Raw genomic sequence first — 13,792 nt, 5'->3', positions numbered from 1 at the left:
TCATCCACCATCCATCCTTCCACCACTAACCTACCCATCCATCTGTCCATCCACCACCCACCTACCCATCCACTCATCCATCCATCCATCTACCCACCCATCATAGTCATTGAATGAATGAATGAGTGACACCTGGCTGGGTTTGCCTCTGCGCCTCTGTAAGGGCCATTCTGAGTTTACTAAAAGCGCAGCGTTTGTGACTTCTTGGGCTTCCCTGGGGCGCAGAAGGTAAAGAATCTGCCTGCAATATAAAAGACCCATGTTCGACCCTTGGATCAGGAAGATCCCCTGGGGAAGGGAATGCTTACCCACTCCCAAGTAGTCTTGCCTGGAGAATCCCGTGGGCAGAGGAGCCTGGTGGGCTACAGTCCACGGGGCCGCAGAGTTGGACACGCCTGAAGCAGCCAACACGTCACCTGCTCGATTCAGCTCAGGGCCTATGATGCAGCACAGGGTGGGCAGGGAAGGCTGTGCAGAGAAGTGCTCAGGCCCCCGGCCCAGGCGGGGAGGGAGCTCAGATGCACAGGCCAGGCCTCGCTGGGATCCGCCCCCAGTCCGGTCAGCGGGACTGAAACCAGGAAGCCCCGAGAGGCCGGGTGACCTGCCCACAGCCTCGGGGCCCGCCTGCCAGCCTCCAGGTGCTCACGGGGGCTCACAGCGCCCTTCCCTTGTCCTGAACTCAGGGGTCATGTCGACCTACGCCATGTGTGTCCGCTACGATGGCATCGAGGTGGACGACAGCTACTGCGACGCCCTGACGCGGCCTGAGCCTGTCCAGGAGTTCTGTGCAGGCAGGGAATGCCAGCCCAGGTACCTGCCCCCCAGGCCCCGGACAGGGCATGTGCTGGGGGGGGGGTGCGCTGGGGATCTGCCATGCCGCATCCAGGGGGCTGCTCCATCCTGGGGTCTCTGCTCCATCCTGGGTCTCTGCTCCGTCCTGGGGTCTCTGGCCCGTCCTGGGGTCTCTATTCCATCCTGGGGTCTCTGCTCCGTCCTGGGGTCTCCGGCCCGTCCTGGGGTCTCTGTTCCGTCCTGGGGTCTCTGCTCCGTCCTGGGGTCTCTGGCCCTTCCTGGGGTCTCTGGCCCATCCTGGGGTCTCTGCTCCGTCCTGGGGTCTCTGTTCCGTCCTGGGGTCTCTGCTCCGTCCTGGGGTCTCTGGCCCTTCCTGGGGTCTCTGGTCCATCCTGGGGTCTCTGCTCCGTCCTGGGGTCTCTGGTCTGTCCTGGGGTCTCTGGCCCATCCTGGGGTCTCTATTCCGTCCTGGGGTCTCTATTCCGTCCTGGGGTCTCTGCTCCGTCCTGGGGTCTCTGCTCCGTCCTGGGGTCTCTGCTCCGTCCTGGGGTCTCTATTCCATCCTCGGGTCTCTGCTCCATCCTGGGGTCTCTGGTCCGTCCTGGGGTCTCTGGCCCATCCTGGGGTCTCTATTCCATCCTGGGGTCTCTGGCCCGTCCTGGGGTCTCTGCTCCGTCCTGGGGTCTCTGGCCCTTCCTGGGGTCTCTGGCCCGTCCTGGGGTCTCTGCTCCGGCCTGGGGTCTCTGCTCCGTCCTGGGGTCTCTGGTCCGTCCTGGGGTCTCTGCTCCGTCCTGGGGTCTCTGGTCTGTCCTGGGGTCTCTGGCCCGTCCTGGGGTCTCTATTCCGTCCTGGGGTCTCTGGCCCGTCCTGGGGTCTCTGCTCCATCCTGGGGTCTCTGCTCCGGCCTGGGGTCTCTGCTCCGGCCTGGGGTCTCTGCTCCGTCCTGGGGTCTCTGCTCCGTCCTGGGGTCTCTGGTCTGTCCTGGGGTCTCTGGCCCGTCCTGGGGTCTCTATTCCGTCCTGGGGTCTCTGCTCCGTCCTGGGGTCTCTGCTCCGGCCTGGGGTCTCTGCTCCGTCCTGGGGTCTCTATTCCATCCTGGGGTCTCTGGTCCGTCCTGGGGGTCTCTGGTCCGTCCTGGGGTCTCTATTCCATCCTGGGGTCTCTATTCCGTCCTGGGGTCTCTGCTCCGTCCTGGGGTCTCTGCTCTGTCCTGGGGTCCATCCTGGGGTCTCTATTCCGTCCTAGGGTCTCTGCTCCGTCCTGGGGTCTCTGCTCCGGCCTGGGGTCTCTGCTCCGGCCTGGGGTCTTCTGCTCCGGCCTGGGGTCTCTATTCCGTCCTGGGGTCTCTGCTCCGTCCTGGGGTCTCTGCTCCGTCCTGGGGTCTCTGCTCCGGCCTGGGGTCTCTGCTCCATCCTGGGGTCTCTATTCCATCCTGGGGTCTCTGGTCCGTCCTGGGGGTCTCTGGTCCATCCTGGGGTCTCTATTCCATCCTGGGGTCTCTATTCCGTCCTGGGGTCTCTGCTCCGTCCTGGGGTCTCTGCTCTGTCCTGGGGTCCATCCTGGGGTCTCTATTCCGTCCTAGGGTCTCTGCTCCATCCTGGGGTCTCTGCTCCGTCCTGGGGTCTCTGCTCCCTATATGTCTGCTCCTTTCCAAGAAGCTGGCTGTGCAGTCATGGGGGTGCCTTCTTCCCTTCAGTGGGGCTGGGGGCTCCAGGACACTGAGGCAGGACCCCAAGTTGGAGTTAGCAGGGGGGCCGTAGCAAGGCCTGACAGCTCTGGCTGGAGGGAGCCTGTGGGGGCGCGGCTGGGAGCGGGGTGGGGTCGCTAAAGGCCGCGCCCTCCGAGGCAGGTGGGAGACCAGCAGCTGGAGCGAGTGCTCGCGCACCTGCGGTGAGGGCTACCAGTCACGCATCGTGAGATGCTGGAAGATGCTGTCGCCCGGCTTCGACAGCTCCGTGTACAGCGACCTGTGCGAGGCGGCGGAGGCCGTGCGGCCCGAGGAGCGCAAGACCTGCCGGAACCCGGCCTGCGGGCCGCAGTGGGAGATGTCCGAGTGGTCTGAGGTGTGTGTGCGGGCCGGGGGAGGGTGGGGGCCTGCGGGCCGCAGTGGGAGATGTCCGCGTGGTCCGAGGTGGGGGCCGGGTGGGTGGGGGGGTGCGGGAGGGGGCCGAGCGGGCCGGGTGGGAGCCATGGGCCGGGTGGGAGCCGTGGGCCGGGTGGGAGCTGTTGGCTGGATGGGAGCTGTGGGCTGGGTGGGGGCCGAGTGGGCCGGGTGGGAGCCGTGGGCTGGGTGGGGGCCGAACGGGCCGGGTGGGAGCCGTGGGCTGGGTGGGGGCCGAGTGGGCCGGGTGGGAGCCGTGGGCTGGGTGGGGGTTGAGCGGGCCGGGTGGGAGCCGTGGGCTGGGTGGGGGCCGAGCGGGCCGGGTGGGAGCCGTGGGCTGGGTGGGGGCCGAGCGGGCCGGGTGGGAGCCATGGGCCGGGTGGGAGCCGTGGGCTGGGTGGGGGTTGAGCGGGCCGGGTGGGAGCTGTGGGCTGGGTGGGGGCCGAGCGGGCCGGGTGGGAGCCGTGGGCCGGGTGGGGGCCGAGCGGGCCGGGTGGGAGCCGTGGGCCGGGTGGGGGCCGAGCGGGCCGGGTGGGAGCCGTGGGCTGGGTGGGAGCCGAGTGGGCCAGGTGGGAGCCGGGCCGGGGTCTGCGTGCAGCTAGGGCCGCCGTGAGCCCGCTCTTCCGCTGTCTCCCTGCAGTGCACGGCCAAGTGTGGGGAGCGCAGTGTGGTTACCCGGGACATCCGCTGCTCGGAGGACGAGAAGCTGTGTGACCCCAGCACCAGGCCTGTGGGGGAGAAGGACTGCACAGGGCCCCCCTGCGACCGCCAGTGGACCGTCTCCGACTGGGGGCCGGTGAGGGCAGCCCGGCCGGGTGCTCAGAGGGCTGACCCGTGTGATCACGGGGGATCAGAACCTTGAACCAACACAAGAGGGCCCATTGCGACGCCCCCGTTATAAGCTCCCTGCCTGCCTGTCTCTCTTTTCTCCCACCTGGATGAGATGCTCAGATGCCCACTGGGGTCCCCTCTGGGTGCTGGATGCACAGGGGACTCTTCTGGGGTCTTAGGTGTGATCTTCTCTGTTTTGTTTTTCATCGAGCATGCCATCTTTCTGTAATTAGAACAGAGCATGGTGTTTACAACACGGTTACCGTGGCAACCCCTCCCCACCCCCTCCCTGCTGCCCTTCTCTCCGTGGAAGGAGGTCCGGGGGCCCTGGGAGGGGGCTCTGCCTCTGACGCCGGTGTCCCCCTGCAGTGCAGCGGCAGCTGCGGGCAGGGCCGCATGATCAGACACGTGTACTGCAAGACCAGCGACGGGCGGGTCGTGCCCGAGTCTCAGTGCCAGATGGAGACCAAGCCGCTGGCCATCCACCCCTGCGGGGACAAGAACTGCCCCGCCCACTGGCTGGCTCAGGACTGGGAGCGGGTGAGTGCCCCCCGCCCGGTGGGCGGCTAACTGGCCGAGAGCCAGGTGGCCAGAGGGGCAGGTTGGCCAAATGAGGAATTAATTGGAAATTATGATGCCACAATCCACTAAACATTAACTTGAAATAGAAAAAAACAAAAAACAAAAAAGGTAAGAAAACTGCTTAAAACGTCCCAAGTGTAAATAGCGCATGTTCGGTGAGGCGTGCGGGGCCGATCCGTTTCCCACGACCCCATGTTCCCGAGGAGGAAGCCCAGGGTTGGGGGTCCTTGGGCCGTGGGCCTTGTACGTTGCTTTGTTCTCATGACCTCTGGTGACCTGTCAAGGTCACCAGCTTGCCGTTTTCAGACACACGGTGCCCAACCACATGGCTTTCAACCGCTTGGTTCAGGCAGATCGCTGTCAGCTAATTCATCGCCAGGCAAATGGTCATTAACCATTTTGTTTCACAACAGATGGTTTTTCTGCTAAATTGTTTCTGAGCAAATCTGTTTGGGGCCACGTGGTTATCGACCCGCAAGTTCTCAGCCCGTGTGTCGTTGATCTTAGCTGTTACTCACGTGCTGCTGACTGAGCCGTTTTCACGGGCATGGCTGCGGGCCCCGTGTTCTGGTCTTCCTGACCTCTGGCCCCTCACCCCTAATCTGTCTGCCCTTCCACCCCAGTGCAACACGACCTGCGGCAGAGGTGTGAAGAAGAGGCTGGTCCTGTGCATGGAGCTGGCCAATGGGAAGCCGCAGACGCGCAGCGGCCCCGAGTGTGGTCTGGCCAAGAAGCCCCCCGAGGAGAGCACCTGCTTCGAGAGGCCCTGCTTCAAGTGGTACACCAGCCCCTGGTCTGAGGTGCGCACTCCCCTGGCCCTCCTAAGGCTAGGCCTGATCTCTGGTCCTGCTGAAAGACCTCCTCTCCCACCCCGAGTGCCCCTCACGTCCCCCGGCTCAGCCTCCATCAGGGCTTTCTCTCCCTGGAGGGACTGTCAGTGCTTCCACGTTGGCGAGCGTGAGGGCCGCCTCCTCCAGGAAGTCCTCCCGGATCTCACCTCTGGGATCCCTGCTGCGCTCGGCCAGGGCCCTTTTTTTGGCCTTGCCTTGTAAGCCTTTTAGTCATGCATTTGAAAGCCCGTGTGCCTGACACCCAGCATGGAACAGACAGATCCCAGGTGGGCACTGGGAGTGTGGGGAGCCAGAGTCAAGGCAGGGACACAGAATCTGAGAGGCACGGGGTTGGGAGGACGGTGGGCCCTGGGCAGAGGGAAGCCAGGAGGAGTGGCGGCCGCCGCCCTGACACCGGCCTGTGGCTACTTCCTCGGCCTCTGGCGGGAGGGTGGCCTGGAGCGTGGCCTCTCCACTCTCTACAGCGGGGAGCAGACTCTCACCTTCCAGGCCCTTCGGGTGGGCCGGGCCCAGTGCTTGACAGAGGGGCTCCTTTCTTCCTCCCAACAGCACTGTGGGAGGGGGCTCCCCTTTCTGTCCCCTGTGGGGGAAGAAACCCAAGTACAGAGACAGAACTGACCCAAGTTAGCAGACGCTGGACGCTGCTCTGGGCGGGGGGAGGGACCTGCAGAGTGACGGAGGCCCGAGCCAGTCCCCACCCACGGGAGCGGAGGGGTGCGGGGCTGCCTGCAGACGGGGGAGACAGCCCAGGTCTCTGGCCGAGCGAAGGGGGCCCATCTAACCGGAGCGTCTCCCTTCTGGCCCCTTTCCTGCGGGGAGATGTCTCAGGACTTGACCCCCTTCAAGCCCCTCTTACGGTCCAGGGGCGCGTCTAAGTGGAGGTTTTTACTGGTTCGCACACATCCCCCCCTCTCCTGGGCCGCATCACCAGCCCCCGCCCCAAGGCCCCCCTCCACCTGGGGATGCACAGCTTCCGGGGGGCGGGCACCCATCACCCTGATGATGGTGGGTGGGCGAGGGGTGACCAGACCGTGGGCAGGAGGACCTCTGTGTCCTTGTCCCTGGTTGGGGTGGGGTCTTTCTCCCCCTGTGGCCGCCTCTGCCTGGGAGGAGGGCTTAGTAAGAACGCGTCCTCCAAGGCGTCCACCCAGAGTGGAGGAGTGGGCGCCAGAAAAGGCCAGATGTGCGTTCTCTCTGGGGGCGGGGGACGGCTCGGGGCGCCTTGGGGCATGCCCCCCAAAGGCTGATTGTTGTCTGGCTCAGTCCTCCAGGCTGTGCTAGTTCCCTCAAGCTGGGTGTGGGCATCGGGCTGGAAGCGCTCCCAGTGCCTCTGCGAACAGAACTGGTGGGGGGTGGGGAGGGTGGTCAGGACCGGAACCCCAACCCCCAACCTCTGCAGACTGAGGTCTCAGCTGAGCCTGGGTGATGTGGGGTCACCCACAGCAGGGGCAGCCAGAGGGAGCCACCGCCTCTGGGATCTCGGCAGGAGGACGGTGGGGTAACTGGGGTCAGCAGATGGCCCTGGCATTCTGGGCAGCTTGGCGGGGCTTTCCGAGGGGAACATCTGGATGGGGAGCCGCGGGTGGGGGTGCTGGCTCTGGAAGATGTAGTTAATTGGCCCCCAGCTCTTAACTGGAGTGGGAAGCCAGCCTCCCCCTGGGCTGTGGCCCCCTGTGTCCCGAGCCTCCCACAGCACAGGATGCTGGAGAGCTGGAACCAAAGGACCCTCCTGGGGGCAGAGATGGGGGGTCCACTCCCTCACTGGGAAGCTGAGGAGTACGGTGGGGTGGGAGTGGGGGGCAGGGGCGGGGGCAGCAGCATCTCCTGGTTGCTGGCCGGTCCTTCCTTCCCTCACCACCCCGAGCCCCCGGGCATCCATGTGTCCTGCGTCCATGGAGACTCAGCACCCTGGCGAGAGGAGGGGAGTCCCACCCCTCCTCTGGCGGACCCCCTGCCCCGCCGGAGGGGTCTCAGTCATGCTGTTTCTCCCCGGGCAGTGCACCAAGACCTGCGGGGCGGGTGTGCGGATGCGTGACGTGAAGTGCTACCAGGGCACTGACATCGTCCGGGGCTGCGACCCGCTGGTGAAGCCTGTTGGCAGACAAGCCTGTGACCTTCAGGCTTGCCCCACGGAGCCCCCAGGTGAGGACGCAGAGGCGGAGGCCATGCCGGGGCCTGAGGGATGAGCAGGCAGTCATCCAGGAGGGTCTCTTGGCTCCAGAGACCAAGGCAGGGCAGGGAGTGAAGTCTCTCTCCGGGAGTGGCTGAGTCCAACTGGGAGCTGCGGGTGGGAAGGGCGGCAGGTGAGATCTGACTGGAGCCTGGGGCCCCCAGGACCCAGGCCAAGACCCGCCCTTTACAAAGAGCATCTGGCTTCAGAAGATGGGAGGGCGGCAGTGGGGCAGGGGGCCAGGGCCGGGACAAACTCATCCAGAGCACCTTCGAGCTGGCCACGCAGGGGCAGGGTGGTGAGGGCCTGAAGCAGGCTCTGTGGCTCGGGCACCTGGAAGATGCAGGCGGGTCCTAGGCTCCGGGGGGCACCAGGGCCTGGCAATGAGCTCTATTTTGGACCCACCAAGTGGAAGGGCACCGGTGGGCCTCCTGGGGATGTTCAGGCCTCTGGGGTGAGGTCAGGGCCTCCTCCAAATCCTGGTCCCCGGGTATCTGCCTTCCCTGTGAGCGCTTCACATCACCTGTGGGGTCCTGACGTCCCTGGCGAGGGGTATGAGGGAGGGAGAGCTCCAGGAGGGGAGGTGGACGGGGCAGGGCGGGGGTCCTGCCACGTCGCCCACCGCCCCCTGACGCGCTGCGGTCCCTTCCCCAGATGACAGCTGCCAGGACCAGCCGGGCACCAACTGCGCCCTGGCCATCAAGGTGAACCTCTGCGGCCACTGGTACTACAGCAAGGCCTGCTGCCGCTCCTGCAGGCCGCCACACTCCTAGGCCCGGCGGCCGCCCCTCAGAGACCAAGCACCCCGTCCCTGGGGCCGCAGCCGCCCCTTCACGGACACCCTTCCTGCAGGGCGCCCAGCTGTGAAGACGTGACACTGAGCCCCTGCTCTCCCTGGGCAGGAGAGCCCCCCACCCCGGCGCGCCCGTCGGCACCCCCCACTCCGGGGAAGAGCTGTGAGGATGGCTCCCCGCCCCCCCAGGGGCCCGGGAGCACTCTGTCTCCCTGCGGGGCCGCAGGCCCAGGAGACAGGCAGGGGCCGCGGGGGAGCCCGGCGCCTCGGGGGACTCCTTGCGGGGCACTCGTAATCTCACAACTTAGCATCGCTCGCCTCCCCGACCGGAAGCTCTTGGCACGAGGGACCCACCGCACTTTACGCCCGGGAGGGGCGTCCTTCTCACGGCCCGAGGCCGCGCTGTCGTCGGGCAGTAATCTCTGTATGTTAATAAAGTGGTTGTATTTATGGTGGCATCGTGGGCTGTCCGGGGCTCTGCCAGGAGGGGTGGGGTGTCTTTCCCGCTCACCGCCCCAGAAGGTCTGATGCAGCCTTGGGTGCAGGACTGGGGCTGGGACCAAGTCTGGGGCTGGGTCTGGGACCAGGTCTGGGTCTGGGGCCGGGTCTGGGGCTGGGGCTGGGTCTGGGACTGGGTCTGGGTCTGGGTCTGGGTCTGGGTCTGGGGCCGGGTCTGGTTCTGAGGCTGAGTCTGGGGCTGGGACCAGGTCTGGGGCTGGGTCTGGGACCAGGCTGGGTCTGGGGCCAGGTCTGGTTCTGAGGCTGGGTCTGGGACCAGGTCTGGGACCAGGTCTGGGTCTGGGGCCGGGTCTGGGGCTGGGGCTGGGTCTGGGACTGGGTCTGGGGCTGGGGCCGGGTCTGGTTCTGAGGCTGAGTCTGGGGCTGGGACCGGGTCTGGGGCTGGGTCTGGGACCAGGCTGGGTCTGGGGCCAGGTCTGGTTCTGAGGCTGAGTCTGGGACCGGGTCTGGGGCTGGGGCCGGGTCTGGTTCTGAGGCTGAGTCTGGGGCTGGGACCGGGTCCGGGGCTGGGTCTGGGGCCAGGTCTGGGTCGGGCTGGGGCTGGGGGGACTAGGGCTGGGCTGCAGTGTCTCCCTGAGGAAATGCCAGTCGTTGGGGAAGCAGACAGAAGAGGACAAAAGAGAGGGCGCCTACAGGGAGGGGCTCAGGGGGCTTTGGACTCAGGTGCTGGAGTCAGAACTGGGCTGTGGTGTCTAGGGGCCTGCGGGGCCCGAGGGGCCTCCAGCACCCGTGCCCTGGGGGGAAGCTCCCACCTCCGCCTGTGCTGGGAAGATCATAAGGGGTGAGGCAGGCGGGGGGGGGGGGGGCAGGCACAGCGCGGGCCCACGTGGGGAGCTCAGGACACAGCCCTTGTTACTGCTCCTGGGCCTCCTAGAAGAGCCACTTCATCTGGACTGGCGGGCGCCGGGACACTGGCGGGCTTCCCAGAGGAGGTGATGTTTCAGCTGGTCCAGCCGCAGGAGTGACTCTAAAGCCTCCGGGGAGAAGGGTGGGTGTTTATGATGCTGAAAGCACCTTGGTTTGACCGCAGCGGAGGAGGGAGGGTCTGGCTGTCTGCCGACTGAGGGACAGCGAGCCAGCCCCGGGCACGGATGCCGCAGGGAGGGTCTCCATCCGGGACAGGAAGCAGCGAGGTGAGCGGCTGCCCGGCTGCTTGGCTGGGATGCAGGGCCTTCTGTCCCCAAACCGGGACCAGAGCAGGGTGGGCCGCAGTGTTTAGGACGGCGTCACAATTGGGTGAGTGGCCATGAAGGTGGAGGCCTGTGGGGTGGGCACCCTCAGGGTCAGCAGCTCGGTTCCAGTGGAGGTGGGATCACGGCAATCCAGGGGCCCAGGGCTCCCTGACATACCCCACCATCACTCCCAGTCACTCCCCGCCTTCCCCCTCCTCCCCACTCCCCCCTCCTCCTTCCCTGATGACTCCCCACCCCCCAGCACCTATAGTGCGCATCCCACATCCCGCATCCCGCATCCCTCATCCCGCATCCCGAGGGCCAGGTTCTGTGCCCAGAGCATCACCAGCACCTCCTCTCATCCTCCTCAGAGCCCCGTGAATCCCGTGTCATCACTGCCCATTGTGTGGATGGTAAGACCGAGGCCCACAGAGGTCGGTCACTTGCCCCAGGTGCCACAGCTGCTCTCCCCCAACCCATGCTCCAGGACCTCGGGGTTTCAGGCCAGTGGTTTCCAATCTTTTAAGATGGATACAGCCACCCCAGGAAAGTCAAAACCCAACATGGCTGCGACCAGGACCAGTCCCTCTGGGCAGAGCCTTGACCCCTGGGGCTGGATGGGAAGAAAGGGCCCACTCTGGGGTTGGGCTGGACGCAGCCCCTGCCAGGAAGCTCAGGAGAGGAATCCCGGGCAGACCAAAGACAGCAGGCGCGGTGTCGGAGAGTTTTATTGGCTCGCGATTCTGTCGGGGAGCAGGCAGCTCCCCCAGTCTCCTCAGCGGAGCTGAGGGAGAGCTTGGATGGGTGTGTGCGTGTTGATGATGTCAGATGGATCTAGGAATCTATACAGAGGCCAGGGACCAGACAAGGAAACAGGAGACCGAACAGAATGGCCACGAGAAGTGCCACCTCCAGGCCCTTCCCCCACCCCCACCCCCACCCCAGCCAAAACATCAGAAAGAAACTCGTGGGGTCTGACAAGGGAACGGGAAGCTTGGGCATGAATCCATCAGCGAGTCCAAACGGAGGCAGGAGGCGAAGGGAAGACGAGGGGGAAAAAAATCGAGAATGCCCGAAATAGGATGTCTTCCTAACTCTGCTCACGTCCAGAGTCACAGCTCAGCAGCGCTTCCGAGAGCGGGAGCTGTGGTGCCCACGCCGGGGGGGAGCCGCTGGCCCTGGAGCTCGTCTTCTGGGAAGGCCGCTTGGCTGGGGGGCTCGGGCTGTCTTCTTGGGCAGACGGGGGCTGCCCTACGGGGGTGCTGGGGGTGCTCCATGGTGGGGCCCAGAGGCAGCGGGGCAGAGAGAGAGAGAGAGCGGGCCCAGGAGAGGGCGGGGGCTCTGGGGGCCAGGCTGCAGAGAGAGGAGACAGGGCCTCTGATCAGGGGGCTGTGTTCCCCACGGCAGGCGCCCCTGGGTTTGGGGCAGGCGCCCCTGGGTCACGGCAGGCATCCCTGGGTTTGGGGCAGCTCTCTGGCTGGGTGGAGGGAGGAGCCGCTGGGCCTGAGGGGACCTGGTGGGGGCTGAGCTCAGCTGTCCTCACCCGGGGGGCCGGGGGTCTGGGGGCCAGCGCAGGGAAGGGCAGCCTGAGGCCTGGCTCCCAGGTCCTCCTGAGACCCGCCAGGTGGGAGGGTGTCTCAGGTCCCATGGGGCATCGATGGGTCTTTCCGCCTCTGGTGCGTGGCTCTGTCTGCCTGGCCACGTCAGGGCTGAGGAGTGGGCTGCGTGTTTTACTTCTGAAGTGGGAGTGTTGGCACACGGCCTCCTCCCCACTCCACTTTCACCAAAAAGCCAGTTGGGGCTGCACTTCCCGAGAAACCCCCCTTTTCTCTGGGCATCGGCAGGGAGGCGGGCTCAAGCAGGGTCTCAGCTGCAGTGGAAGCTGGGGTGTGTGGGGATGGCGGGGGGGGGCCTCATTCAGGGGGACAGGAGACTTGGCCCCCAAGGCTTGAGCTGCAGGGCCCCAGCCTGGCGGCCGCCACGTCATCCTTAAACAAGTAGGTAACCGAGACCCAGGGAGTCCCCGTCCCCGGGCCCCTTCCTGACGGCAGCCCTGGCATCCACAGGCCAGCATCCACGCCCCAGCATCCACGCCCCAGAGCCCCGCCTCACTCTGCAGCCCGGGCACCTGGAGGCCCCACCTGCGCCCGCATCACGCCTGCCTCCCTGCAGACCCAGGCCCTGGCGGCCGCTGCCCGGGGCGGCCCCACCGGCCTTCACAGGGTCTGACCCCTTCAGGGAGCCCCGGAGCGCCCGCAACAATGGGCACATGAGGAACGCCATGTTCGGGGCCCCGGGGCCAGGCGGGGACCCCCCGCCATGGTCTCAGGCCCTGCCGGGGGCGGGGGGCGCACTCAGACGTCGGTGCTGACGCTGCGGCTGCGGGAGAAGGCCTCCCGCATGGCCGACAGGCGGTTGGGGTTGAGCGCCTGCAGCCCCCCGAAGGCCCCGGGCGGCGGCCCCACGTCCTCCTGGCTGATGCTCCTGTAGGCCACGCGCTCCCCCCCGTTGCTGACGCCCTCGTCCTCCGGCTCCTGCAGGAAGAAGGCGGGCGGCTCGGAGCGGGAGCAGCTGCGGCAGAGGGCGCGGGCCTGCGGGGACCTCTGGCTGAAGGAGGTGGAGGCGGCCGGGTAGAGCGCTGGCCCGTTGCTGAGCACCAGGCTGCGGGTGGGGTGCAGCGGAGGCAGGTGTGCGTGCACCGCGAAGTCCGGCTCCTCTTCGTCCTCCTCCGGCTCGTCCTTCTTGCAGCAGTAGTACTGCGGGCAGAGGGCCGCCGTGACCCCCGGCTCCCCACCCACCCTGGCCCCCCGCGCAGGCCCGGGAGGGCGCCGGGACGCCCCCGGCTCAGACGCCCGTGTCCCCACCACAGCCACGGAGGGGAGCGCGAGACCCAGGCGCCCCGAACTCCTGGGGTCCCTAAACGAGGGGTTCTCGCATTTCACCCCTTCCCAGGTGGCTCGGCTGCTGAAGAATCCGCCTGCAATGCAGGAGACCTGGGTTGGGAAGATCCCCTGGAGAAGGGAAAGGCTACCCCCTCCAGTATTTTGGCCTGGAGAATTCCAGGGACTGTACAGTCCATGGGGTCGCAAATAGCCGAACATGAGTGAGCGACTTTCACTCACTTTCACTCATTTCGCCCCACAGCAACCATGGGGCAGGGGCAGTGACCACGTCCAGTCTGCAGGTGGGGACACTGAGGCCCGGGGGGCGGGGTTCAGGCAGCCTGAGGGCGGCAGAGCTGGAGTCTGGCCTCAGTCTGGCTCGAGGGGGCCGGGCTGCACTGTCTTGCCCTGCACACCCGGCTTCTCCTCTCACGGAGACACGGGGCCCAGGACAGCCGTCGAGGGCGGGCAGGGCAGGGAGGCCCAGCCCGAGGGCTCGCCACTGCTCCCCGCCTGGCAGCTGTGTGGCGTCAGCTAAGGCCCTCACCTCCCTGAACCTCAGCAGCCTTGCCTGGCAGGGCGTCTGGGACGCTACCACCGAGCCCTCACACGCGGAGGCTGGGCAGGGCTGGTTGCCTTGCACCTTCTTGGAGGCCTCGCCCTGGGCGGGGGTTCCCGCCCTCTGCAGGGTCCCACCCTGGGCTCCCGTCCATCCCCCACGCCCCCGAGTACCTGGAGCCGGCAGTAGCACAGAACCGCGATGATGCAGAGCAGAATCACAGTCGCCAAGATGCCCCCGGTGATGACCACTGTCCCGGCTGTCATCCGCCCCCTTCTCCATCAACAGCCTGCAACACACGCCACCACCTTCACTGCCAGCTCATCGCAGAAGAAGCCTGTTCTAGGTTAGGACGCTAAGCAAGAGCCCTAAAAGGGAAAACAAACCCCCAGGGCCGGCAGGAGGCAGGGGCTTGGGGCGGGGTGGGAGAGCACCCCCTGCCCCATACAGCACTTCCCACGCCTGCAGGAGGGGATGCTAGCAGCACTCAGCCTCGCTCCCGGGGTTCCGTGAAGGCTTCGTGAGCCTCTGCGTGAGCGC

General features: G+C 66.4%; 2 protein-coding genes across 2 annotated transcripts in view; one reads left to right on the top strand and one right to left on the bottom strand.

The window, feature by feature from the left end:
- The window catches only part of ADAMTSL2 (ADAMTS like 2), a 35,920-nt gene extending 27,355 nt beyond the window's left edge, over positions 1-8,565 (top strand). The window contains exons 13-19 of the mRNA XM_061154203.1: positions 684-810; positions 2,642-2,855; positions 3,534-3,689; positions 4,094-4,264; positions 4,930-5,106; positions 7,155-7,299; positions 7,982-8,565. Coding sequence (XP_061010186.1) covers positions 684-810; positions 2,642-2,855; positions 3,534-3,689; positions 4,094-4,264; positions 4,930-5,106; positions 7,155-7,299; positions 7,982-8,100 — 1,109 coding nt within the window. The 3' untranslated portion in view covers positions 8,101-8,565. The remainder of the gene's footprint in view (positions 1-683; positions 811-2,641; positions 2,856-3,533; positions 3,690-4,093; positions 4,265-4,929; positions 5,107-7,154; positions 7,300-7,981) is intronic.
- A 3,600-nt stretch (positions 8,566-12,165) lies between these two features.
- FAM163B (family with sequence similarity 163 member B) lies at positions 12,166-13,518 on the bottom strand. Its single transcript, XM_061154230.1, has 2 exons — positions 13,426-13,518; positions 12,166-12,567 (listed from the first exon to the last, which is right to left on the bottom strand). The coding sequence occupies exons 1-2, from the start codon at positions 13,516-13,518 to the stop codon at positions 12,166-12,168; spliced, it is 495 nt and encodes a 164-aa protein (XP_061010213.1).
- Between the last annotated feature and the right edge of the window lie 274 nt (positions 13,519-13,792).

Source organism: Dama dama, chromosome 11 (assembly GCF_033118175.1).
Source record: "Dama dama isolate Ldn47 chromosome 11, ASM3311817v1, whole genome shotgun sequence".
Taxonomy (NCBI): domain Eukaryota; kingdom Metazoa; phylum Chordata; class Mammalia; order Artiodactyla; family Cervidae; genus Dama; species Dama dama.
Note: the sequence above shows the minus strand (reverse complement) of the source record. Positions and strands in the feature narration are given on the sequence as shown.